The sequence below is a fragment of the Nyctereutes procyonoides genome, unplaced genomic scaffold, assembly GCF_905146905.1.
Source record: "Nyctereutes procyonoides isolate TBG_1078 unplaced genomic scaffold, NYPRO_anot_genome, whole genome shotgun sequence".
Taxonomy (NCBI): Eukaryota; Metazoa; Chordata; class Mammalia; order Carnivora; family Canidae; genus Nyctereutes; species Nyctereutes procyonoides.
Genome location: NW_026575020.1, coordinates 35,511,957 through 35,538,517, shown reverse-complemented (window position 1 = coordinate 35,538,517; position 26,561 = coordinate 35,511,957). Strand labels below are relative to the sequence as shown.

Below are 26,561 nucleotides of genomic sequence, written 5' to 3'. Positions count from 1 at the left end.
AGGACCCCAGGAAATGGGATAAGAACATCTGAGTGTTGAAAATGAGTTGGGCTTTCGTGTAAAGATTTGACCTTAGTTCATTACTCTAGATCAGCAATTCTCAACCTTGTGCTCTAAGGCTCCCATACACTTTTACATATTTGTTTGGAATTGGAATTGGAGTTTCTTACCCATACCATCAGGGAATAGTCCCTGTTGCTTTTCTTTGATTTTCATTTTCTTTCATTCTTGGCTTCATTTAAAAAGAAACTTATTTTAAAATAATTATAGGCTCACGGGAAGTTGCAAAAATAATACAAAGAATCTTGTGACCCCTTTACATTCTTGAAAATTACTGAATGCCCTGTAGAGTTTTGTGGATTATGTCTATCGAGATCATTGCAGTATAAATAAAAGCTGAAATTTTAAAAATATTAACCCATTTTAAAAGAACAATGTTAAACCCATCATATGTTAACGTAAGTGACATTTTTACCTCAAAAAAATAACTATTTCCAAAACAAGAATTTTTGGTAAAAGTAGCATTGTGTGTGTAACATTTTTATAGATCTTTCATGTCTGGTTTAACAGAAGATATGGATCCTTTCCATTGTGTCTCCATTCCTTTTGTCATGTGTTGATTTGGATGATGTTAGGAAAAAACATGGCCGCATGAATCTAGCACTAGAAGAGAGAGGAATATTGTGGGTTTTTTAAAAAGATTTATTTATTTATTTTAGAGAGAGAGAGCATATGGCAGGGTGGGCAGATGAGAGAGAGATGGGGGAGAGAGAAAATCTCAAGCAGATTCCCCACTGAGCAGATAACTCAACATGGGGCTTGATCATGACCTGAGCCAAAACCAAGAGCTGGACACTCAACTGACTGAGCCACCCAGGCACCCCACGAGAGGAATATTTTAATGGCCTTTTCAGAGAGTTGGGGAAATCTTTAATACTGCACCAAAAGTCAACAAGGAGTGGTTTCTTAAAGATTAGTGCAATGGGGAAACTGAAACTGTACAATGAATTTTTCATGCATTGAAATCCCCTGGCAAGAAAGAAAAGAAAAGAAAGAAAAGAAAAGAAAAGAAAAGAAAAGAAAGAAAGAAAGAAAGAAAGAAAGAAAGAAAGAAAGAAAGAAAGAAAGAAAGAAAGGAATCCCCTGGTCCATCCTGCACTTTGGATTTTTTCACCATGCAAGATTGTGTATGACATCATGCATTCATTTGAAAACTATTGTTTCATCAAGTTATGCAGATCTTCCAACTATTGATGTATTCCATTATAAAATATCAAAACACCACATTTGTCAGTCTCACCACTACTCATCGAGATATTAGGAAGCTGTCAGATACAAACTGTCCATAAATTTTTACTGGCAAGCCTGAATTTTATCAACTGGCCACAAATACTCCGTTTCCCTGGAGTGGCAAGGTCACCTCATTTTTGTGAAACTGCTGGCCAAACATTCAAGTCTGAAAGACCATATTTAGTAAAAACGAGGTTCTATGAAAAAAAAAGTGGCTAGTTCAGCTTGTAACTTGCTTTGGAGTGCAACAGAAATGCTTTGCGTGGATTTCACCTTTTGTGCTTGAGATTCAACAAAAGTCATCATTTTTACGGCTTCAAGACCCTTCTCAAGTGAAATAGTCACTGTGGAAAGAAGGCATTAGGAACACAGTGGTGGTGTCTTTGCCCTGATTCCCTGATTTGTGCTGAGTCGCCAGCTCCTGCACCCATCATTGCTTTTGCAAATCTGATGTGAATGTCAGCCTAGTGAAAAAGGTAAATAACACCTTAGTATCATAAAAAATCTTTTTGCTTAGTCTCCCCAAAAAGGTCTTGAGGACGTCCAGAGGTCTACATTTTGAGAACCGTCCTTCGAGATCAGGATTTCTCGAACCTTGGCACTACTGGTGTGTGTGGCTGGCTGTTCTGAGCATTGTGGGATATTTAGCGGCATCCTTGGCCTTTATCCATGAGACACCAGAACCCTTCTCTCCCCAACCCACCAGCTGTGACAACCAAAAATGTCTCCAGATATTGCCACTGCCCCTGGGGACAAAATCATGCCCGGTTGTGAGCTTTTGTGGATTACTATCTACTATCTACTGCTCTAGATCTTAAGTGACAACAAGTTTCACCTGGGGCCCAGAATGCTGTGCTGGGAGGGACTTAAGGACCATATCCATGGGATCCCTGGGTGGCGCAGCGGTTCGGCGCCTGCCTTTGGCCCAGGGCGCGATCCTGGAGACCCGGGATCGAATCCCACATCGGACTCCCGGTGCATGGAGCCTGCTTCTCCCTCTGCCTATGTCTCCGCCTCTCTCTCTCTCTCTCTCTGTGACTATCATAAATAAATAAAATAAAATAAGGACCATATCCATTTTTAGCTAGATGGTGTATCAGGATTGATTAGTGATGTCTGTCATGAGTACCTGAATGAAGTAACAGTACTGTATGCTTGGATTGATTAATGATGTCTACTACAGATAAAGAAGGAAAAGTGGAGGCATGTCTTGCCAAGATCCATTAGTAGTGTCTGCCATAGATGCAGGCCACCGGAGGCCCCCGGGGCTCTGTCTTCTGTCTGGGCCTCATCCTTGCCAAGCCTCCCTTCCACGGGCTCCTCTCCCTGCAGGTGTTCATTGAGGACGTCAGCAAGGAGTTTGTAGAGGAGTTCATCTGGCCAGCCATCCAGTCCAGTGCACTGTACGAGGACCGCTACCTCCTGGGCACCTCCCTCGCCAGGCCCTGCATCGCCCGCAAACAAGTGGAGATTGCCCAGAGGGAGGGAGCCAAGTATGTGTCTCATGGTGCCACAGGAAAGGTGAGGCAATGGATGGACAGTGCTGGGGGGGCGGGCAGGGCAGAGGGAGGGGGGACAGGGGAAAGTCTGTGAACGCCCTTGGGCAGTTGCGAGTTTAGCCCTCTGGAGATTCTGGCATGCAGCAGACAGGCGGTCTGTCGGGTCTGAGTGGGAGGAATGGCATTCGCAAGGGCGGGTATGGGGGGGTGGTAACGGCTTCCTGCTGCAGGTTCCACGCGTGCCCTGCCAGGAGCAGTTTAGCAGACTTGACATTGCCGCTGGCCCAGGTCCCAGAGCACACAGGTCACCAGGCAATGCAGTGGAAAGGGTCAGAAACCCTGAGCTGGCAAAGTGGACTGGGTCCCGGCTGTGTGGTTTTTGGGGAGGCCCTTCCCCTCCCCAAGCCTTGGGTTCTTCATCTGCAAAATGGGCGTGTGTGTGGGGGGGGAGAGGACCCTGTCTTCACTTGTCAGGACTGCCCCGCTGTGGCACCACAGACCTCGGTGTGGGTTGGGCTGTGCTCCCTCCGAAGGGTCTGGGAAGGCTTCATCCCAAGGGTCTGGGAAGGCTTCTACCCCTTGTAGATGCAGCACTCTGATGGGCCCTGTGCACCTGGCTGTCCTCTCTCCATGCATCGGCCCTCACTGCCTTCTGGGAGGATCCAGTTCTGTGTCCAAATTCCTCCCTTTTATAAGAACACCAGTCATATGGGGGATGGGGCCCATCCTAATGGCCTCAGCCCAACTTCATCACCTCTGTGAAGACCCTATTTCCAAAAGAGGTCACACTCTCAGGTATGGTAAGCTGGGGCTTCAACTTATCTTTTGTGGGGACCAGAACTCAATCCATGACTCACCCCCCAACCTCTAGCCCTTGTATGGACAGGGCAGACTGAGGGAGGGACGAGGCAGGAGAGCCCTCAGCATGCTATCCCCCAGGGTGCCATGCTCCAGAAACAAGATTCCCATGTTGGCAACTCTCAGGCAATGCTATTATATAAAGACTGTAGTCACGGGCTCTCCACGGTCCTGGACACCAAGCCAACAACCTGGCACAGGACTTGGCTCCCTGACAACCCCACTGTCAGCAGACTCTGCACCTCCCAGGGACAGAGAGCTCACTACCTTACCCACACACTCACTAACCTGACCCAGGCCCCACTACTACCCAGGCTGGTCGGGCAGTGGGATGGGGGTGGGGAGGAGCAGGCTCTGGCTCACCATGATGTAGGGACATTGGCAGCCTAGATTAAGACAGAGGAGATGTGACTGGAGGGTGACCTTGCAAAGCAGAGTGGCACTGGTTCATGTCTTTGAAAGCTCATGCATGCATTCATTCACTTGGGTACTAGGTCAGCAAGCTTCTACTGGGCCTCTAGACAGAATTGGACATGAGCTGGGTCAGGCCCACAGCGCCAAACTTCCTGTCCTCAGGGAGAGGAGAATGGACATGTGATAAAGTGGCTGTAGGGGCAATGCCTGGGAGCCGTGGGTGCAGCAAGCAGAGAAGGGAGGGCTAATCTACAGACATTGGCCCTGCAGGATGAGCATGGGGGAATGAGTGATGGGTGTGGCAAGAGTGTGCCCAGCAGAGGGATCCAACTGTGCAAAGACTTGGAGCAAGAAGCCCAGACAACAGCCTGCCTGGGAGCACGGAGCCAGAGCCAGCAGGGTCAGGGCTGGGCTGTGGCCTCACCACAGGGTTGGCTTCCTTCGGAAAGCAAGAGATTAGGAGGCGCCAGAGCACCCCAGGCTGCATGGGGGGTGGCCAGCAACTCCCCTGTGGTGTGTTGGGGATTGTTCTGGATGAAATGGTGGGCTGTTGTAGAAGAAAGGAATGGTGAGAGTTTCTCCCCCAGACCTGTGACCCTAGCACTCACTGGCAGCCCAGTCGTGAGTGCATTTTGAGCAGGATGACAGACCAGGGCTGTTTGGACAGGGATGTATCTTCACCTTCCACTTCAAGGCTGTAGGACAGGGTGTAGGAGAACCCAGCGGTTCAGGATTTGGGGCTTCGAGTCCGCACAGTTGTGTTCCGATCCTGGGACCCTGCACTCAGTCTGTGTGACTTCACCCCCATGAGTCTTCATTTCCTTGTCTGTAAAATGAGAACAAAGTAGAAATAGACCATGGGGCAGCTGGGAGCAACGTAGTAGGATCATTCCACAAGTGCTCCGCATGGCTCTGGCATGCAGGGAATGCTCGATTCACTCGAAACTGCAAGGAGAGTGCCCTGGTCATCTGATTATCGGTCATGTGCTGGGGGCTCTGCGGGCAGAGGAAGGTCAGTGAGAATGAGCATCAGTGCAGAATAAAGAAGCTTCCGAGCCTCATCTGCCCATACTGAGATGAGCTGAGCAGTGAGCTCCCCATGGCGGGGTGGGGGGTGGGGTGGGGGTGTGTGTTTAAGCTGAAGCCAGATCTGGATCCAGAGGGGCTCCTGCCCAGAGAGGGTCCCTTCCATGGTACCTTCAGGACTGAGAATGGGTGGCATTCAGGGCTGGTGGGGTGAATGTGTGTGTGTGTGGTGGATCTAGCCCTGGGTTGGGAGATTCAAGGGTCTGGGGAGACTCCCCCCCCCACTAGCCCTCCCAGGCTGCAAGACCTGCAGCTGTGTGCGCTGCTCCCTTTCACCACAAGAGGACACTAGAGGCTTGAATTTGAGGCCTTTGGCTGCTGAAAAGGCCTTTGGTAGCTGGAAAAGCTACCTCCCCTCTCCCCCCAGGCTCCAGTTCTGGAAAGAACATCCTCTCCAGAGGTTCTGTGGCCTCAAGACTAGAGGTTGGAAGGCCATGGGAGAGGAGGGAAGGGAAGTGGCACAGCACTACCCTGGATCTGCCATCTCTTTTGGGGGTTGATGAGCAAAGCATACTCTTGTGCCTTAGTTTCCCTTATTTGCAGAACCTGGGAAGCCCCCCAAAACCTCTGAAGATAATTCCTAGAACTGAGGGCTGTGAATAGGGAGAACCAGGAAAGCCTGGAGTGGGGTCCAGAGAAATGCAAAGTTTTGAGAGAGGAAGATGGTGGGGAGGGGCCAGCAGCCTGCCCCGCAGCCTGGTTGTGTGTGTGGGGGGGGGGGCACCAGTGACTTTACATTTCAGGAGGCGGGCTTCAGGAGCCAGGGAATGAGGCTCCTGGCCCTGGACCACATGGAGTGGGGTGGGACTGACAAGCCCAGAAAGATGCCAGAAGGACACTTGGCAGTTTTTGTTGTTTTTTTTTTTTTTTTTCCAAGAGCAATTTGTGCTTTTATTTATTTTTTTTAATTTTTTAATTTATTTTATTTATTTATTCATGAGAGATACAGAGAGAGAGAGAGGGAGGCAGAGACACAGGCAGAGGGAGAAGCAGGCTCCATGCCAGGAGCCCAACGTGGGACTTGATCCTGGGTCTCCAGGATGACGCCCTGGGCTGAAGGTGGTACCAAACCGCTGAGCCCCCCCCCCCCCAGGGATCCCCTTTAATTTTTTTTTAATTGGAGTTTAATTTGCCAACATATAGCATAACACCCAGTGCCTGTCCCGCCAAGTTTTTTTTGCAAGGGGTTCACAATGCAGAGGAAGCTGGGGCATTAGCAGATGGCAGGGGCTCCCCCACCCCCACCCCGGCCCAGGTGGAGGAGATTGCAGCACGGCCAGTCCTGCAACTGCGGCCATCAGGGAAACTCAGCCACTGGCCTCTCCCAGCTCCTGACTCCTGAGTCACCCGTAGAGGAAACTAGAGCTTCGGGGGTCCTTGTTCCAGCCTACCAGACATTGCATCAGGCATGTGTTCATTCACTCCCCGAATATTCATCCATGCTGGCCCTCCTCCGTGTGTGGGGTCACTGCTACAGGATGGGCTAAGGGAGACAGCCAGGGACTTAGGAGCCCGAACCCAGCAGAGGGTGGAACGCAGGGGAAGGATGAGTTAGCCTGTGACACCAAGGGGGAAGGGCACCCCCAGGCTGCAGGAACAGCCCTTGCAAAGTCCTGGAGGTGAGAAGCAGCTTCCCTCTCAGGGCCCAGCCCAGCAGCACCTGGTACGAAGCTGGAGCTGGGGTCCACCTTTCATGCCCCACCCTGTTCTTCCCCTCCAGATTTGGAAGAAGGGCCTGGAAATATGAGCCAGACTCGCGCAGGGGTATGGGGAGCAGTTTTGTAAATGGCACCATCTGTATGGTTAGCCCTTGAACAGATGGGCAGACCCCCACCCCCGCAGTCCCTCCAGTCCCCGTGGGCACTGCACCCACGTCCACACGCCTGCACGTGTATCAGCACGTGGACACACATGGTGTGCAGGATAGCTGTACCCCCACACACACCCTCCCACTCTGGGGAGCTGCCGGGAGCTGCCCTGGTGCAGAGGTCCTGGGGTTAGGGGGAGGAAGGACCGGACCAACTTCAGCTCTTAATCTGGAACAGAGTTTGAGCCAAAGGAGCCTATTTGGCTTCTGGGAGGGTCTCTGACTCTGGAACAGATGGGTGTCCCCATGTGGGTCTGGATGGGCAGACACCAGCCCAGCACGCCTGTCCAGGGAGGCACGAGCTGCCATTGTACTGGGGACACATGAAGCCGTAGGGGGAGAAAACATCACCGGGATGTGCAATACCACCATGTGCTTTACGAATCTGAAATGAATCTACCTTTTATTAGAGCTGCCACTGCTCCAGTAACTGTGCTGGCCACAGGTCCTTGGGCTGGGATTCCCGCCTGTGCCTCAGTGGCCCCATTTTTACAGTGGGGATAACAGTAGAACCTACTTCTAAGGGCGGCCTTAGGCCCTGAGGATTTTTGCGGGGTTTTTTTTGTTTTGTCGTTTTTTTTTTTTTAAGGATGCTTCCTTTTGTTTTTATTTTTTTTTAAAGATTTTATTTATTTATTCATAGAGGCACAGAGAGAGAGAGAGAGGCAGAGACACAGGCAGAGGGAGAAGCAGGCTCCATGCCAGGAGCCTGATAGGGGGACTCAATCCCAGGACCCTGGGATCACACTCTGAACCAAAGGTAGATGCTCAACTGCTGAACCACCCAGGTGTCCCGGCCGAGAAGATTCAGTGGGTTTAAGTCTGGAGCTCAGGCCAGTCACCTGAATGTGCGCTGTTAGGATGGAAATGTCTGTGGACTGTGTGACCCCGGGGAGGTGGCATCGCTTCTCTGAGCCTCACTTGCATCAACAGTGGTGGTGGCAGCAGAGCAGGGGTCCGTTCCCCCGCTGGCCCCCAGTGGCTCTCCCCTGTGACACTGGGTGCTCAGGACAGGGCTGGGGAGGGGAGTGGGGTGACAGGTCTGGCGCAGCTCACGCCCCCACCCCCCCCACCCTGAGAGGCTCGCGAGGCTCCTGGCTCCTGGGTGGGCGGCGAGAGGGGCTGGGGCCTGCATTTCTGTGCCGCCTGACAAGACTCTGGAAAATAACATGTCATTCTCGCCGCCGCCTCGCTGGGCCCATGCAGTTTTCACAGTAGGCGAAAGGTCCCTCTGTTATTTCCGCAGCTTCAGTCCCCTCTCCGGGCGCCGAGCTGATGGCAAGCAGGCAGGACACGGGCAGGACGCTGGCAGCCCCGGCGTCTGCGGCCTCCTCTTCCTCCTCCCCGTCATCGGCCCAGGCTCAGACGAGTCTTCCTCTGGCAGCAAAGGATATGGGAGCCAGGAGGCAGGGCAGCCGTTGCTGGGGCGGAGGGTGTGGGGGCGCCCGGGCTCTGGGCCCTGGGACCGTCTCTTCTGTTGGACCTCGGTGTCCAGAGCCAGGCAGCCAAGGCCCCTCCGCAGTCACCTGGTTCCATCCGCTCCCTGCCAATCAGCTACTGTACACATGGGAGACTGAGCCTCACAGAGGCCACAGGAGTCCCAGTTCTGTGGATATGAGGCCTGATCCCAGACTCAATCTCTGGATTAGGGCAGATGGGGCCAGGCGGGGAGAGAAACTTCAGGAAGAGGCTGAGGTGCCAGCAGCTGGGGGCCACCTAGAGAAGGACTGAGGTCCTGGCAGGGCCAGACCTCCAGCCTGGCACACACGCATGCAGCCCCCAAAGTGCACACATGCATGACGACACGTGTACCTGTCCTGCCACGTTCCCAAACACACACATCCCCATCCTGCCATGTGCCTGGCACATGGGCATCCTGTCCTGCATACCTGCACACCCACCCTACTCTGCTCTGTGTTCAGGGAGTCCTGGATTCCCATCCTGACTCCACCTGAAGGCAGGAGCTGGGGTTTCCTCTCTGACAAAGACCAACATTCATCTTTAAAACAGGCCAATAGTAGTACCCACCTCAGAGGGTTTCAGGGTCGGAGGTGAGAAGAGAACCATCCAGTGGGCCTGCCCTGAGCAGCCCTCTGGGGGGTTGTCAGCAGTAGTGAAGGCTCCTGACAATGCCTTGTCTCATATTTCAGGGAAATGACCAGGTCCGATTTGAGCTCACCTGCTACTCACTGGCCCCTCAGATTAAGGTAAGATGCTGCTCCTCCCCTTGGGGTGGGTGGTGGGGGCTAATGTCTCTGGGTGGAGGGTGCAGGGTATGGAGTTCTGGGAATTTTTATGGACAGGGACAGAATGCTCCTGAGTCTCCAGGAGGGGGATGGGGGCATCTCTTTCTCCTGGAGAGACCGCATGCTCATGCCAGATACAGGGGCACAGCACTCTGACCATTAGCCCAGGGGCCAGGTAGGTGGGGGCATTGGACAGAAAGATGTGGCCTGGCCCTTTGGCCAGTGCCTTCGGTGTTCTCAGATCTTCTTTCGTGGGGGCAGGCTGGAACAGTTCTGGGTCATTACAGGCCTGTTTCTGGGGTGCTCACAGCCCACTCAACCCTGGTCAGGGCCACCTGGCTAAGGCCCTGGCTCTGCTCTGGCTACCTGACCCCTAGCATCCTGGATCCCTTTCCTGGAGTGGAAATCACCAGAGTCTGGGGGAATCAACCGCCAGGCCTGAATCAATCAACAGGCCTGAGAGTGCATGGCAGGACTGTCCAGCTGCCCACTGCTACCCCTGCCTCCTCCAACCTGACCTGGGACCTGGGCTTGTGTCCATCTGTCCTTCCTTCCTTCCTTCCTTCCTTCCTTCCTTCCTTCCTTCCTTCCTCCCGTGTCTACCAGGCTCCAGGCATATGGAGCTGTACTGCACTACCAATGTGAGCCCTATGTGGAATTTAAATTTTTCTAGTGACCATGTTAACACAAACAAACAAAAAACAAGATGAAAAGCAACAGGTGACATCATTTTAATAATATATTTCACTGAACCCCGTGTACCCAAATGGTACCATTCAGCCTGTCATTCATGCAAAAACACTATTCATGACTTGTTCTCCATCTTTTGTACTAAGTCTTCAAGATCCCTGTATGCTTTGCATTGGCGGCACATCTGAGTGGGGACCGGCCACGTTTCAGGTCTCAGTGGCCATACGTGGCTTCCAGGTACCAAATTGGACATCACAGGCCTAGGTCTGGACCCCTTAGAGGTCACTTCAGGCTAAGGCTGAAGAAGATGTGCCTCTTCCTAAGCTCTGAGAGGGCCCTAAGGGGTTCCTTTTTTTCTTTCTTTTTTTAAGTGGAACACCTTTCTCTGTCCCTTTAACCAGCCAGCAGCTGCTTGCTGGGTGGGAGTGGCCTGGAGGTAATGAGCTCTAATGATCTTTTCTGACCCCAAACACTGGGCAGCTAAGAAGTCCTTGAGGTAGCTGCTTGCTAGCTCGCTGCAGGCCTGTGGCCATAGGGGCTTTCTCCTGACCCCCACTCTCTGGGGTCCCACAGCAGCTGGGGGGAGCCTGGTGTCTGGTTTCTGAATCTCTGTCTGCAGAGGCCAAGCCAGGGGACTGGGGGTAGGGGCTAAAGCTGGTCTCTGGGAGCTAAGATGAGGCCAGAGGGTGCTCCCAGGGCCAGGCTTGCCCCAGGGGCTGTTCATTCTAAGGCCGAGACCCCAGAAAAGCTTACCATCAGAGGTAGGGGCCTGGCTGGGTCCAGCGCTGGGTGGGGGCTCTTCTTGGGGACCTGCCCTTACACCTCCAGGCTGGCACCCAGAGCAGCTCTGGTGAGCAGAAGGAGGGAAAGCAAGAGAAACAGGATGGGATCGCTGTATGTTGTCTGTGGGCCACTGTCCCGGAGAGGGCCTGGCTGGGCTTCCGCAGCAGTGTGAACCCTGCCTGAGTCACCAAGGGGTGGGGTCAGGCGTACTAGTCCTCTGCCCAGGGGCACTAGCGAGAAATGTGAGGCCCATCTAGTTCAAACCCTCAAATCTCAGACAGACGGAAGCCCAGAAGGGCAGGGACCCCACCGGGAGACACAAGGCCATTCTGCCGTGGAGCCCGGGCCTCTACAAAGCCACCCCCAGTGTAGCAGGTCCTGTCCTTCCCCTGCCTGATGGGGCACCTCTGCCCACCCCACATGGACTATGTCCTCTTTGGGGAGGAGGCAGCAGGAGACTCTAGGTGAGCATTGGGGGTCCCGGGGCCCCGTAATAGAGAGGCCGGCTCTGAGGCTGAAGGGCCAGCAGAAGCCAACATCCGGGCTCTCCCACGTCTGACTCCTTGCCCTGTGCCCAGGTCATCGCTCCCTGGAGGATGCCCGAGTTCTACAACCGGTTCCAGGGCCGCAATGATCTGATGGAATATGCAAAGGTATGGCTGAGTCTCCCCTCACGCCCCCAGCCCTTGCCTACTGCCCCCTCCTGGGGGGCATAACCCTCTCAGGGGGGCTGCCTAGACCAGCAGCAGACCATTCTGGGGGCACCGAGTCTCTGCCCCAGCTAACCCCTGTGGCCGCTGTCCCCAGGGCCAGGCCCACAGAGGTGTGGTCACTGCCTGGGCCGGGAGTCTCCATGGAGAGTCCTCAGTCTGCCAAGTCCGATGGTGACAGGCACCCTCTGCCTCCCGTTCTCCTGCCACCTCCATGGGAGGTGTGAGTGAGAGGTTCTCTGGCCCACAGTTACCTGGCTGCTCATTGTCCCGGTGCTTTGCCAGGAACAGGTAGGCACTCCGAGGGGCAGTGGCAGACAAAGGCTTTTGTCGAGCCAGCCCTTTTGAAGTACAAGTTGCAATAAAACATATTAGAAGTTTTGCATCAAGATCCTTAGCCGCTCCCCGGGGTACCTTTCTTTTTAGCGACTCGATGGCAGCCCTTGACAAACAGCCTCAATCAATCAGACGGGGAAAAGCAACTCAGTGCACACACCAGAAAATTGCTCAGGTTTTAAATAGCAGTCACCGGGGCTGGCTGTGAGCTCTTGCTGCAGTCAAGGTGCTGCGTGGTAGGGGACTCGGCAGGGACACAGCCCTGCCCCTGCCGCCAGCATCCCATTAAGACCTGGAGGGCTTGGAGGAAAGATCTCCTGTACCATCTGTTGTTTTATTATTAAGAGGGGAGTTTACAAGAGCAAGCCCATATGTTGCCAAACAAATTGTCAAATAGCAGAGCTATTAAGAGAACCGAGGTTGACGAGGCTTCCCACCCCCCTTCGTCTTCTTGATATAGAATATGGAGCACGTTTCATCTTTAAGAATAATGAATTGGAACCCCCGCCCCGTCTCCATTCTCACAACAGCAGTCCCAGTTCAAGAGAGGGCCAGGGTGACCCGTGCCTTGCCCTGCATTTCCGTTAAGCCCCACACAAAAGCAGCTCCTGGTTTTCCCAGTGAAGATGATTTTCAGGAGTGTTGTCACTCCTTCCCAGATTTTGGGGAGAAGCCCCTTCACAAAGCTTCTGTCCTCAATAACCTTTGAACAGGAAAGCATGTCAAGGAGAGCTGAGTCTGGGCCCCCCACCCCCACCCCCAGGCCCTGGAGCCTCCCTGGGAGGCTGGCATCTGCCTTGAGCTCTGGGGAATCTGAGCACATTCTAGGAGGGAGGCCGCGTTTCTGCACCCAGGAAATGACCAGAATAACTGAGCAGCAAACGGGCTTTGTCCAAAATGCAGAGCCAGGCAGCTGATTCAGCTGAGACAAAAATCAATGGCGCTTTGAAAATCCCTGCTTTCAAGACCGATAAGTTGCCAAGGCCAAAAGGTGCGGCAGGAGACCCACAAACACACATTCACTCCACTTTCTGCACCGCCCCCCACCCCCACCCCAGTCATCATCCTGTCGTTAGCATCGTCACCGTAATTAATTTCTTTTAAAAAGCCAGCGTACTAGGTAAGGGCTGGAAAGCAGGCCAGTCACCTCTGTGCTGTCGTGGAAAATGGTTTTGTTTTTGTTTTTGTTTTTTAAAGATTTTATTTATTTCTTCATGAGAAACACAGAGTGGAGAGAGAGAGGCAGAGACACAGGCAGAGGGAAAAGCAGGCTCCATGCGGGAGCCTGACATGGGACTCGATCCTGGGTCTCTAGGATCACACCCTGGGCTGGAGGCGGCGCCAAACCACTGAACCACCACCCAGGCTGCCCAATGGTTTTGTTTTTTGTCCTCAAGTGCAGCGAGAGTTCCTTGGGTGGGTGGCAGGGGATTGGGGGAGCAGCGGACACCTAAGACTAGAAAGGGGAGGGGAAACCGAAATCTCTTTGGTCAAGGGACTGCCGTTTTTGGCATATGTGTGTGTCTCTGCCTGCTGAGGAGGGATTGCCTATCCTGTCCTGCCCACTTTCCCTCCCTTTTTCATTTTCTTGCTCCCACCACAACCACGGAGGCCCAGTGGGGAAGAAGGCAAACGTGTTTCCAAACCCCTTCCCAAGACAAAGGCTGCAGGGAACCCATCTGCTGACTTTCTCGGCCCCCAGACCGCAATTCCAGCTTTTGTGCAGGGGTCCCTGGTCCTCTCACACCTGGCCTATTCTACGTGGATGGAGGGGGGGCGGGGCTGGCATGTGCCTTGGATGCTCAGCAACTTTGAGGAGCGGGATGAGCCGTCTCTAAATGAGATGCTCCTGTTGGCCCATTGTGATTTAAATTGAAGAGTACACAAATCCTAGAATAGATATGGACCATGTCTTTTAAAGCAATTCCCCTGGCAAAGCTTGAAAGAAACACCTGGAAGGTTTTAGCTCCATTTATTTTGAAACTTTAGGGTGGTGATAAAGGAAACAAAGTGGGTTCCTGGAGGAGGCTGGAATCCTACCGTAGTGGGAATGAGCACAGACTAGGGGGGCCCCATCAGGGGAGATGGGATGATGCAGGAGGGGGCTACAGGGACCAGCCAGGGCTGGCCAGGTTCTAGGACCACAGTGTGGCGGGGTGGGGGGGGTGGGTGCGGAAGGTGCTAAGAGGGGCTGGGGAAGCAAAGCTTCAGGTCTCACTGCCTTACAGGGGCCTGGCTGGGCCACTTAGCTGTCTCTGTGCTCCATGGGCAAGGAGAGGGGAAAGCAGAATGTATTGAGTGTGTTGGATTCCCACCAGGTGTTAGCCAAGGCAGTGTGGAGTGGCAAAGGGATCAGCCTCATCCTTAGTCCAAAAGGCTGAGATGGGTCTTCAGACCCACGGTGTTGGTTGGGATGAGTTTTCTCCTTGAACAATGGATCAAACCATCTGGGAAGCAAAACAACCAAAGGGGAGGATGGAGAGGGTTGAGATGGACCTGGGATGTTCTTTTCAGGGTCACAGAGTGATGTCTGTGGTGATTGTGCTAGGCAAGGGGAGAGGGGTGGCTCCCAGAAAGTGCCAGGCAGGTACCGTAAACAAGTGCCATGAGCTAGAAGCCGCTTCCTTGGGGCAACATTAAGTGCTGTGTGGGCACAGATGCCTTGGTTGAGGTCTACGGTGGAAGTTCAGACCCTTCCTGCGCCCAGCAGAGGTCAGCAAGTGGGAAACCTCTGGCACACTGCCCGGCACACTCTAGTGCTTCAGGGCCTGTGAAATATATAGACTCAGAGACTCTTCTGGAAGGAACCTCCAAGGTCAGCATCCTCTCCATGACATCTCAGACACACGGTCTTGTTTCTGCATGGGCATGTCCAGTAACGGGGCCCTCACTCGTTCCCCAGGCAGTGGGGCCGGGTTGGCGATGGGGCACGCGTGGGGGGCAGGGGATGGTGATTGGGGAGGAGATGGACACCAGAGGGTGGCGCTGGGTCTTGCCTGCATGAGGACCAGAGTTTGGGGATGTGTGCAGCCCTGAAAGAAAACCAGGGCAGCTGGGCCTGACCCTCAGGCCAACTGCAAGCTGCCTCACGCCTGCCCCGTGTCCCGTCTTACCCGCAGCAACACGGAATCCCCATTCCAGTCACCCCCAAGAATCCATGGAGCATGGATGAGAACCTCATGCATATCAGGTAAGCCACACATCCCACCTGTGAGCTGCCCTGCCCCACATCAGGGAGCACCTGCCTTCACAGGGCAGATGTAGCCTCAGTGGTGGTCCCCGCCCCCCTCCCTCCTACCCAGTACTCTTGGGGCTCACTCCCAGGCTCATGGGGCTAGATAATAGGCATCTGGCCTCAGCTGGGGTGTTGGGGTGGGCTCCTCTAAGGAAGTGGCATTTGAGGTGAAAACTTCAAGAATGAGAAGGAACTGACTGGCCGAGGTGCATGGGAAAGTGTGTTTAAAGCAGAGAGAACAGCAGTGTGTGAAGTCGTGCCCCGCCCCGCCCCGCAGATGCAAAGCCCGGGGCTATGCCCCAGAAGACTAAGGGAAATGTCCCAGCTCTTTCTTGCAACCTGCAGCTCCCACAGCCAACTGCGGTCAGCCCAGAATGTTCCAGACAGGGTTGGCAGCAGTTGCTTTGGCAGAGAAAGAAGGGCAGAGCAGATTTGTTGGGGGGGAGGGGGTCCTCCCTGCCCGCCTCCCCACCTGATTTCCTGTCTTCTCTTCCCTTTTCCCTCATAGCTATGAGGCTGGAATCCTGGAGAACCCCAAGGTAATACCATCCCCACCACCACCACCACCCCCCACCCCTGGCCTCCCCAGTTTCCTGTGAACCGGCTGCCGGTCTTTGGTGGTAGCTGCTCCGTGCCGATGCTGTCTGATGTGATTGTAGCCTAATTTGAAATTTCACGGGGGCCGGGTGTGGGCCTGGGGCCGAGCCCTGCCTGCATCCAGATCCTCCCCACTGGGGCCCCCCTCCGCATGCCTGCTCCATGCTGCTGCTCCGTTTTGAGACACCCCCCACCCCCAGCACTCTTTTTCTAATTGCTGCTGGGATGAATAGGGTAAGGAAATATTTCAGGGCAGCATGGAGAGAGTGTGTGATTGTAAGACAATAAAGAAGCAATTAGGCAGATGAGACACTTGTGGGAGGGCCCGGCCTGTGCCCACCAGCTCTCAGGCCACCGCTGCTGCTGCTGCTGCTGCTGCTGCTGCTGCTGCTGCTGCTGCAATGGGGTCGGTGTGGGGAGTGGGGGTGGCACAGATTAGAGCCTCAGGACCCATTTGTCCGGGTTTGTGCTCCACACCCGCCCAGGCAGGACGCCCTGATCCCCTGTCCCCAGCCTCCTAGACTGGCCAGCCTGGGCCTCGGCCCTGTTTAAAGTTTAGGATTTCTATCCCTGGGGGGGTTTCCCTTTGTATGTCCCCCTGCAACCGTGGGAGATGGGGTGGAGGGTGGCAGGATGAAATCTATCCTGGGAAGAGAAAAATCTCTTTGTCCCTAAGGGAATGTGTCTCTGTTCCCTGGCTCAGCCCCACACTGGGGCGGGGGTTTGAGGGTGGGGTGGGCTGCTTGTCTGACGTTAGGGAAGAAGTGTGCTGTGAGGGGGTTGCTTGGGCAGCTGGGCCTGGGGGAATCCAAGAAGGCCAGCTGGAGGGGAGGATGCCCTGGTGGTGTTGGTGAGGGTGGGAGAGCTAGAGCTCTACCGGGGTTCCTGGGATGGCTCCCAGAGGGGACCAGGCCTCCCAGTCAGTGTGGGTAATGATATAACCAGGACCAGCGACCGGTTCTGGAGCCAGGCCTGGGTTTAGCATTTTCTTGGCTTACTTTCCTTGGCTCCTCTCTGTATGCATCCTCATTTTATGGGCGAGGAAACCGAGAAACCAAACCAAGGCCCAGAGAAGTGACTCAGCCCCAGGGCGCCCCACCTCTCGGGAGCTGGCCCTCCTGCCTCTGTGGTTCCCCCATGGCCCGCCCCCACCCGCACTCCACTCTGCCCAACCATGTCACTCAAGAGAGCCCGCACCCTTGCCCCCTGGGGGCTGATGGCCCCACAGGGCTGCTGCCTGCTGGCCACAGGTTTTTCCAGTTCATGCTCTGCTGACCCCATGACACTCAGGCCAGCCACCCCTAATTAGCCAGTCAGTCAGCGCCAAGGGGGGTGGGGGGAGGCTAAGCCCAGCAAAGGCAGAGCTGCGCACAGGCAGGCTGTCCCCTCTACCCCTCTCCAAACATCCTGTGGTGCTCTCATCTCAGAACTGGGGGGGCAGAGCCATGGCCAGAGGGAAACTCGCCCCTGGGGCAGTGCTGGGGGTACAGATGGGTCTGTGACCTGGGCAGGTCCTTCCCCTCTGACCTTCCATTTCATGAGGCCAGTGGATGGAGGAGTAAGTGCTTAAGGGTGTCTTTTTAAGGATTTTGGCCCCTGATCAGGTGGGAAGGTTGATGCATCCATCCCAGAGACAAGAAACAGGGATCCAAATACTGACTCTGCCACAATTTGCAGTACAGTCTTGGGCAAGTGACCCAACCTCTCTGAGCCTTCGATTTTTTGTGCACACAGGGAGAAACCACAGCACCTCCCTTCTGCAGCACAGGAAGCTCTTGGCCTATCCTTATACCTCAATCTTGAAGCCAGGGGTGCCTCCTTCCCTCCTCGGGCAAGCTAAGATTGTTTGGGGAGGAAGGGGCCAAGATCATCCCAGGACCCCTCTCCTCAGGTTGGGGAGGCTGGGCTGGGTATGCGAGAGAGACGAAGTGTGGGGTGAAGCTGAGGAACCCGGGGACCAGCTCTCTGGGCCTGCCCTGCTTTGTGAGGGGGCTCCCCAGATTAAACCCCAGGACCCTCCCTTGCCTCCTGGGGTGTCCCCCCTACACTATCCCCCGGATCCCAGGAATAAGGAGGCAGTGCCCAGGGGCCCAGTGCCATCCTCCAGCAGCTGAGAGCCACTGCGCCCCCGCAGCCCTGGCCCCCTTGGGAGGAGATGGGGAGACAGGGCTTAAGGGAACAGGGGCCCCCTCCCCCTCTCCAAAAAAAGCTCGGAGACCTGCTGAAGGGAGGGTCTGAAGGCAGATGGTGGAGCCATTTTCTGCCTCCGTGATGGCTGATTGAAGGGCAATGAGGCAGCTAATGCGAAGAAAGATAGAAATTTACTTGCTTTAACTTCATACGGCACACAGTGAAAGAGTTCATTCAGTCGCCGGCCCGCCATATCTGATGGATGAATAAACCATTTGCAGCATCGATCATGCCTCTACATCATGGTTTAGTTCATGGGCCATTTGCTTCCAATTTCTCCTTCTCGGCCCTGTTTCATGCTTTCTTTCGTCCTCTCCACACCCCCCAGCTTCTCTCTCTCTTTTTTTCTTCCCTCTCTTCCCTCCCCCCAGCTCCCCCCCCCCCCAGCAGATGACATTGGAAGTGAGCCCTCCTGCCAGGATGGATAAATAGATGGTATTGATACTCAGGAACAAACTATTTGTCATTTGAACTGGGCTTTTAGGAGGGAGAGTAAAAAGAAGGCAGGCGCCCAGCCACCCCAGAATGCAAAGCAAATGTCACTTTATTTCTATTTAGTTATTTTATTTAATCGGTGCTGTCAGGGTGTCGGAAACCACACCAGCTGCCTCCAACTTGTGCTGTAGAGCGCAGGTCTCCCATCCTGCTGGTCTGCGGAGAAGGGTGGCAGGAGAAGTTCAGGTTGTGCAGGTGGAGGTAGGAGGAAGGAGCTGTGGATGGGGGCGTGGACTCTGGGCCCTGGCACCCTGCTTTGAGTTCATCCTGGGCTGGGGGCCCGGCAGGGGCCCCAGGCAGGCAGGAAAGAGGCTGTGGAGTCACGTTGGACACCTAGAGGCCCAAGCCCTGGTTCACTTTGCCTTCTGGCCAAGGATGGCTGGTCATCGGGGATGTCTGTGCCCAAGGATGCAGTGGTTGGCAGGACCCAGTGGGGCCTGGGGAGCCGGGCACTTCTCTGCACCCACCTGAAGCCTGTCCCCATGGTTAATGATGCTGGTTGTCTCTGACCAAGTCCCCTGCACTGTTTCTCAGCCCTGAGGTTTCTAAAGCAGCTGGGAAACAACAGGGGGTGATAGAAAGAGCACTAGACAGGGATTCCAGAGTCCCCACACAGTGGGGCTCCCATTCTGGTGGGAACAGGCAATATGGTTTGGTCGAGCCACTTCTTTGGTCTTGGTTTTCCATCTGATCCACAGAGGCTTCAGGCTTAGGGTCCCTAAGGACCCTCTCCCTCTTTGAGGCCAGTTCTGGATCCTTATTCCCACCCCACAAATGGAAACAGATGAAGGGATACAGCTGATCCCACGTCACATGGCACCCTGGAGGTGCCCAGTCCACCACAGGCCCCTGTCTGAGCTCAGAAGTAGAAGGACCAACCATCCCCCTTGCCCAGGACTGAGGGGTTCCTAGGGGTGCAGGAAGCAGGATGACTGGTCACCCAGACACAGAGCCCACAAGCAAAGTGACCACAGGTGAGGCATCCGAGGCATTGCTGCTGGCCACCCCTTCTGGAGGGGGTCTTCCGAGATGCAGTCACCACCAGCTGTCCTTCCCACCTGCAGAGCAGGTAACAACTTGCACCTGGTTTTCCCTGGCATCTTCTCGGGTGATGTTCATGTCCAGTAAAAGCTATGAAAACCATCTATATCCTTAAGGTGTAAGGCAGTCAAGGGCAGATATCCTTTCCCCATTTTGCAGGTGAGGAAAACAGGCCCACGGAAGTAAAGCACCTTGGCCGAGGCCCCATGGCAGGGGATCTTGACTTGCCAGCTTTGAGTATTTTCCACCACTCTAAAATCCAGCATATATTTGTGGCCGGCCTCAGAGTTCCCTGCCCTGTGCCGGGTCCAGCCCCACACGGAACTCAGTGAGGGAAGGGGGGTCTCTCCTCCTCAGCCTCTGTTTCTAGGGTGACAGCAATTGACCTTCTTACCAAATGGGGCTGCTGAGAACCCAAAAGAAGCCGCAGGCAGAAAGTGACACATAAATGTCCAAGGGGTATTGAAAACAAAGATTTAAGGTGTCCAGGTGGAAATAGCTAGGGCCCAGGGGTGCCCACAGGGGAGACCGGAACAGTGAGGCCAAGAGGACCCCCGTCACCTTGGTGTCCAGGGTCCGAGCACAGCTTGTGGGGGGCCCTTGGGCTTCAGGAGCCAGGAGAGAATTTTGAGAGCCCCATGCAGCCAGCAGCCCCTCTACCCGCTGCATCAAGACGAGAGGCCCATTTTCCAACCCACCCAAGGAAAAATATACATAAAGGTTGATGTGTTTTCAAATGGGTTTTTGCTTTGCTCTTCTCTTTTCTCCCTGTGAGTATTAACCTCAAGGACCCGGGGGACGGCTCGGCTCGCCAGAGCACCTGCTGGGGTCACGCGTAGTCATTAGCTTTGCGGTCAGTGCAGAATAAACCCCAATTCCAGGCGCCTGCAAGAGCAAGCGCCTGCTCCCGGGAAGCCTGCTGCCGCCGCCTCGCTCCTCCAAACTCACACTTTTCTTGCCTGACTTGTTCCTCTGCTGCTATTCTACCTCCAGCTGTGGGGGCGTCGAAGAAAAAGATGAGATCAAGTTGAGGGGAAAAATTGTCTGATTCCTGGAGCCCTTTGTTTCCCAGGCCCCCGGCAAGCGGGGCCAGCTCCGGGCTGGGGGCTGGGAGGCCCATGGGTCTATGCCAGTCGGCGGCAGGTGCTGCAACGCCCTGGTTCTGGGGAAGGGGTACCAATCTCTGCAGGAGGTGGGGTGCGGGGTGTGCGGGGACTGGTGGGGCCTGGCTTGACTCTGGACACCCCATCCTCCAGCCTCTTTCTGTCTTTTGTCAGAACCAAGCACCTCCAGGCCTCTACACAAAGACCCAGGACCCCGCCAAAGCCCCCAACAGCCCTGACATCCTTGAGATTGAGTTCAAGAAAGGTAGGTGCCCACCTGTCGGGGTTCAAGGGGGTGGGTTCTTGGGGCTCTGGCTCCTTTCCCCTCTGCCTGGGAGCCTGGGCGGGAGCCCACTGCATCCCTCTTGTGTTCCTGGGAGTCAGAGTTCAGGCAAGGGCTTCAGGGGCTCCCAACTGCCCCTTCCCAGGATGGTGTGGTCCATGGAGGCCTCCAGACATGAAAGGAAAATACCCTCAGCTGCCCATCACCTGGGCTCATGGGCACTGGTTCTGAAGTGAGAGCGTTCCAGTCCCTAAGCACTCATTTTGTCAGCTGCTTTGAGACTTTGGACAGTCACACAGTTTTCTTGATCCTCAGTGTCCTCTTCTGTAGACTGGGGATAAGAGCACCTGCTGCCTGGTATAGAATGTGGTCTGTCAGGGATGTGCCCCTTATAGGGTCCTGTACCAAGGAGATGCTCACGTGGATCTTAGAGACCTGGCCTCTGGGGCCCCCTGGCCCCACAGCTAAAGCCTCAGCTAGTTCTACACTCAATGCTGTACCCCACTTCTCTACCCCAAGCTCAAAACTGCCAGTGCTCCCACTGGCCATGGGTAGGTGTCCTGATCTCCTTATCTTCACTGCTATCAACAAGACATGTTCGCTGGCCTGGCCTGAGTGCCCAGTCTCTTGCCATGGAGAACAGAAGGGAATGTAGGATGAGCCTGGTAATGAGAGGGGTAGGGCCAGGCTCAGAGTGAGGGCTCAGAGTACCCAAGGAGAGGACCTGTCCTGACAGCTGCAGAAATCAGGGAGGCTTCCAGGAGGAGGTGGTGCTAGGCAGGAGCTAGAGGATCCAAGAGGGAGAGAGAGGGTATCCCAAGCCTGGACAAGGAGGCTGGACAGTCCATCCACAAGGCAGCTGCCCGGGCTGGAACAAGAGCAGAGGGAGAGGGAATCGACCCCTCTCAGGGCACCTCAGATCCCTGCCCTCACTCATGCTGGTGTGACCTTGACAACCAACTTCACTGCTCTGGGCCTCAGGCTCACTTGCCTATAAAACAGGCCATGGAAATGATGCTCACAGGTGCCAAGTATGGTGTGTGGAGTGAAGTGGAGGGAAACAGAGTCTGTTTAGAACTTGAATAACATACCTATTCCTGGCCTTTCCCAAGAGCCTGGCCAAGCCAGTGGGCATCTTCACTGCTTCCCCCATCCATTCAAACCCTTGAATTTCACACCACTTGGGGACCAAAGGACCATGGGCTGAGGCCCCTGAGGGTAGCCGGACCCCCAAGTGCCCACTCCGTCTGACCCAGGCATGGCCCAGGGATGCAGAGCACCTTCCAGCATCATCTTGGGGAAGGCAGTGGGACGGCCCCAGGCAGCACCTCCAGCAGATCTCCCCGGGGAGCCTGGTTGAAGGTGGGAGACGGGGCAGGAGGCAGTGGGGGTGTCAGACACAAGGCTCTGGCAGCCTCTCCTCCAGAAATAGGGCAGCCCCAAGGGCTGAGCCGGACAAGAAACGTGATCCATTTTAATGATTCGGGGACCGTCTGGAAAAAAAAAATAGACAGGAGGAGCCGTCCCCGACTACTCCCATTCACCCTCTAGTTAATTTATTTGAAGTTTTAATCTAATTATTAACTATTTTAAAGGCTAAGAGGCTTTCTCCGGCAGCAGCACTGACAATGTCAGCTCCTCTCTGGGGCAGGCCCCATCCAAGGCCATAATAGGACCAGGAGGGAGAGAAAGCGAGAGGGGAGAGGCGGGCAGTGGCGAGAGGGGCTTAAGGTTCATTATTGGGCAGACTTACATTTAATAGCAATTTACAACCAAGTTATAAAACCCCTGGAAATGGGGGTGAAGAATGGCGAGGTGACAGCGCCTTGAGGGAAGCCCCTCCAAGCGGCGCCTGGCTAATAAAGACTCGAAAGCCTCTATTGAGACCTGATTGGCACCCGGTCGCTGGCTACATGGTAATGAGCTGGGCAGATGGGTGGGGGATTATCCGCCAACTTTGAACAGCTTTCCTTTGTCACTGTTACAGCTCTCTTGTTAGCCCCCTAATACATTTATTGCTCATTTCACACCGCTCGAGAAAGTGCCCCTTGCTATTCAAAGTCAACCCTGAACCCACCCACTGCCCCCCCTCCCAACCACCCCCCTTGACTCGGCCCTGCCCTCCCCTCCGGGACCAGCGGCCGCCTCCCTCCAGCCCTCCTGCCACCCCAGACCCGACTTCTCGGAATCCACGAGGACACCTCTAACACCTCGCTTGCCCAAGTGGGCACCGCTTCACCCAGCCGGCGGCTGCGTGGCTCTGGGGTGCGGGGGGGACACTGGGGTCCACCTGACAGACGTGGCAGGGGGCTGTGGGGGTGTGTGCGTGTGCATGTGTGCGCGCACGAGGGCGAGCTCGGCCCCACCTCGGCCAGGCGGCCTGGGTAGCTGGTGGGACAGAAGGTGCCCCGGTGTAAGACAATGGTGGAGCGTGAAATTCAATTAGTTCAGGGCTGGTTCCAATTTCACAGCCCCTAAATGCAAAAGGGACAGAGAGAATGGGAAGGGTGGGGGGCGCGTTTTTATTGCATTTTCCCTTTCATTCTGGGGGGCGTTCTCGCCCCTTCTCTCCCTCCAGCAGGCCCCAACCTGCACAGGGCTTTTCAAGGAGTCATTTGGAGTCCATATCTGTCAGATCCATTTAAGGCGTTGCGGGCGGAGGGAGAGGGCGGGGTGGCAGGCACCAGCTCCTGCGCCCAGCCCGGCTCCGGCCTGCAGGCCCACCGCCCTCTCCTCCCCTAGGGGTCCCCGTGAAGGTGACCAACGTCAAGGACGGCACCACCCACCGCACGTCCCTGGAGCTCTTCATGTACCTGAATGAAGTCGCGTGAGTGCCCACAGCCTGGCCTGGCCTCCTGGGAAGCCACCCCTGGGAAGCGCTGGTATAGGCCCCTGGGGTTGATGGTCATGGCTTGAGGCTTAGGGGCTGAGGAGGACAGGCAGCCCTGGTGCAGCCCGCAGGCATGGGAGCCTCTGGTGACTGTCAGCCTTGGAAGGTTAACAACCTCCTGGAGGTGGTGGGAAGCATATACTGGCCCCTGGGGACAGCCTGACTAGAGCTTCTGGGCCCTACATAGGAAAGATGAGCACTGGGTAGGGCTGGTGCCGTTCAAGGCCCCAGGACAGAGGCAACAGAAGTTGCAAACTCACTGTGTGACACAGGCAATCCTTTCACTCTCGGGGTCTCAGGTTCCCCTCCTGTACAGTGGGCAGTTGGAGTAGGGACCTGGCTCCAATGTCCTTTGTGTCTTGGATCCTGGAATGGGGCCTGACCCCCTGCATGTGGCTCTGGCACCCTGCAGCCCAGAGCCCAGCCAGGTGGTGGCGTCTGCCTCGAATCCTTGTGGCAGCATGTGGTTTTAAGGGGCCCATTCTCCCCACAGGGGCAAGCACGGTGTGGGCCGCATTGACATTGTGGAGAACCGTTTCATTGGGATGAAGTCCCGAGGTGAGTCTGCTCACTGCCCTTGGAGGCGTGTCTCGGCTCCCAGAGACCCCAGAGGCCCCTCAGATTCCCATTCCATTCAGGTGTTGCTACTCCCACGCTATGTGGATGACTTTGTGCAAGTTCCTGCACCCATCAGACTGTTTCTCCCCCTGTGGGGTGGGGATGGTGGGCCCTTTGCCACTGACTCTCAAGGGCCTTATGAGAAGCACTGTCCTGAGGGGGGGGGGGATTGGAGGGGGAGGGGGAGGGGAGGAAAGGGGAGGTCGGACCGGACTGGAGGTCGGGCTGTCCTGTGCCCCAGGGCGGGCAGGTTGGCCAGGTTTGGAGGCACACCATGCAGGGCCGATTTCACAGTCATTAAGGCTGCTCAGAGGAGGCTGCCAGCCAGGCAGGGCAGGAATCCTGCCAGGGGTGGGCGCTGTGGGCTGTGCTGGTGGTGTGAGCCGCCGGGTCGGTGGGGCTCCGCCTCTGTGCAGAGCAGCTGCCACCTTGGCTAGACGGTCAGGCCTGCAGCCAGCCGCCTTGGGCTGTGCCCGGAGTGGAGAGAGGTTGGTCCCAACCAAGCAGGCACCTGAGTCTTCTCTTATTAACCAGAGCCCTGTGACTTTCCGTCACCACGTTATCAGACCATACCCTCCCCTCCGGGACTCAGTTTCCCCATATGAGTGGCCCTCCTGCTAGCCTGTGATAAAGCAATGCTACATCCTCAGGGCACTTTAAGAGGGAGTGGGCAATCTTTCAGCAGTCTGAGCCCCCAGATTGAGCACCTGATTTTTTTTTAAGTACTGGTGATGAGGTTGAGGGTCCCCTGTCTTTTTTTTTTTTTTATTTTTTAATTTTTAAATTTTTTTTGAGGGTCCCCTGTCTTGACGGATATTCAAAATTGCTTTGCTTAGGGTCAATTTAAAAAGATAACACAGGGCAGCCCTGGCGGCGCAGCGGTTTAGCGCCGCCTGCAGCCCAGGGCATGATCCTGGAGACCCGGAATCGAGTCCCACGTCAGGCTCCCTGCATGGAGCCTGCTTCTCCCTCTGCCTGTGTCTCTGCCTCTCTCTCTCTCTCTCTCTCTCTGTGTGTGTCTCTCATGAATAAATAAATAAAATCTTTTTAAAAAATAAATAAGAAATAAAATAAATAAAATAAAAAGATAACACAACCAAAAAAAAATTTTTTTTAAAGACAATGCAACCAAAGGAAACCAGACCAGGGTAGAGTCATGGAGTTTTGTCCTCTGGGACGTTTTTACTAAGATTCTAAAATCCAGGGAGCTGATGGCCAGATTTCAGCTGTTAGAACAGGGTGCTGGTCCAGGAGACAAGAAATGGGGGTCCTCACTCAAGCTTACCCTGCCTTGACTGATGACCTCTGACTTGTCACCTCCAGGCCTCATTTCCCCAAGTGTGATGCGGTGGGCACAGGGCAGGGGAGGTCGGATCCTTCCAGCTCTGACCTGTCTGGATTTATCTCAAAAGGTGTGGGGAGACAGGAAGTGAAGTGGCCACGTTGCCTCTTTTCCTGTTATTTTTTTCTTTCCTCCTCAACCCAGCTACTATCTGCGAGAAGCAAAGGAAGGCCTTGTCAGAACAATGTAACTAATTAGCTGCTCCCTTTTGTCCTCACTTAAACCTTCGCCTCTTACTTGTATTAACATCTGATTAAATGTCCCTTTGTCTCAATCTGCCCTTGGGAGACAGCACAATGTAAATCACACAAGGCAGATCTGGTGGGGGGGGTGCAGCTTGGGGGAGCCACAGACCAGCACCCTCACCTTACAGAAGGGGAAACCAAGGCCAGGACGGATGCCCAGATCCAGAGAGGCACAGAGTGGAGGTTAAGAGTGCAAACCCTGGGGTGGGGCAGATCCAGGTTCTGGCCTATATTTAGTCATGGGGTCTGTGCAGGGGAGGTGCCCCACAAATGGCAGCGTTCCCCGGGGCAGGCTGAAAGGTCAGAGACAGCCTGTGCCCTCCAGGAGCTCCTTGTGGCTCAGAAGTGTCCTCTCTGGCACCAGTCGTCATGCCTTTCCTGTGCTGTCATTAATGGATTATGGGTGTGACCCAGGGGTGCAGATAGTTAACTACCAACTGATCAGGATTGGCGCTTGTGGTGAAAATGAATTGCCTTCCCAGGTAAGGACTGGCCTGGGGCCACTCCATGAAATGCCATCCTGCTGCACAGGGATAGTCGGAGTAGACTTGATCTGAGGTGTGGTAATAAAGACCTGGACTGGGCTATGCCGAGAAGACATCCTGGAAGAGGTGGCAGGAGAATAGGCTTCAACTGGTAGATGTGGTATAGAGAGGGTGGAGTAGGAACATTCCAGGAGATTAGTAGAGGTCAGGGGCTGTTAGGTCTGATAGAGGCTGAGCCCCTGGAGCCTGAGGGAGGCC

The 26,561-nt window shown here is 54.9% G+C and overlaps 1 protein-coding gene across 3 annotated transcripts in view; it reads left to right on the top strand.

Annotated features, from left to right (window-relative positions):
- Positions 1-26,561, top strand: part of ASS1 (argininosuccinate synthase 1) — a 52,948-nt gene that overhangs the window by 9,224 nt on the left and 17,163 nt on the right. For 2 of the 3 annotated variants that reach the window (XM_055333369.1, XM_055333364.1), the window contains 8 exons: positions 2,623-2,811; positions 9,165-9,221; positions 11,312-11,386; positions 14,899-14,969; positions 15,523-15,553; positions 20,615-20,705; positions 23,442-23,550; positions 24,107-24,171. In XM_055333369.1, coding sequence (XP_055189344.1) covers positions 2,623-2,811; positions 9,165-9,221; positions 11,312-11,386; positions 14,899-14,969; positions 15,523-15,553; positions 20,615-20,705; positions 23,442-23,550; positions 24,107-24,171 — 688 coding nt within the window. The remainder of the gene's footprint in view (positions 1-2,622; positions 2,812-9,164; positions 9,222-11,311; positions 11,387-14,898; positions 14,970-15,522; positions 15,554-20,614; positions 20,706-23,441; positions 23,551-24,106; positions 24,172-26,561) is intronic. The other variant, XM_055333380.1, reaches the window with a different exon arrangement.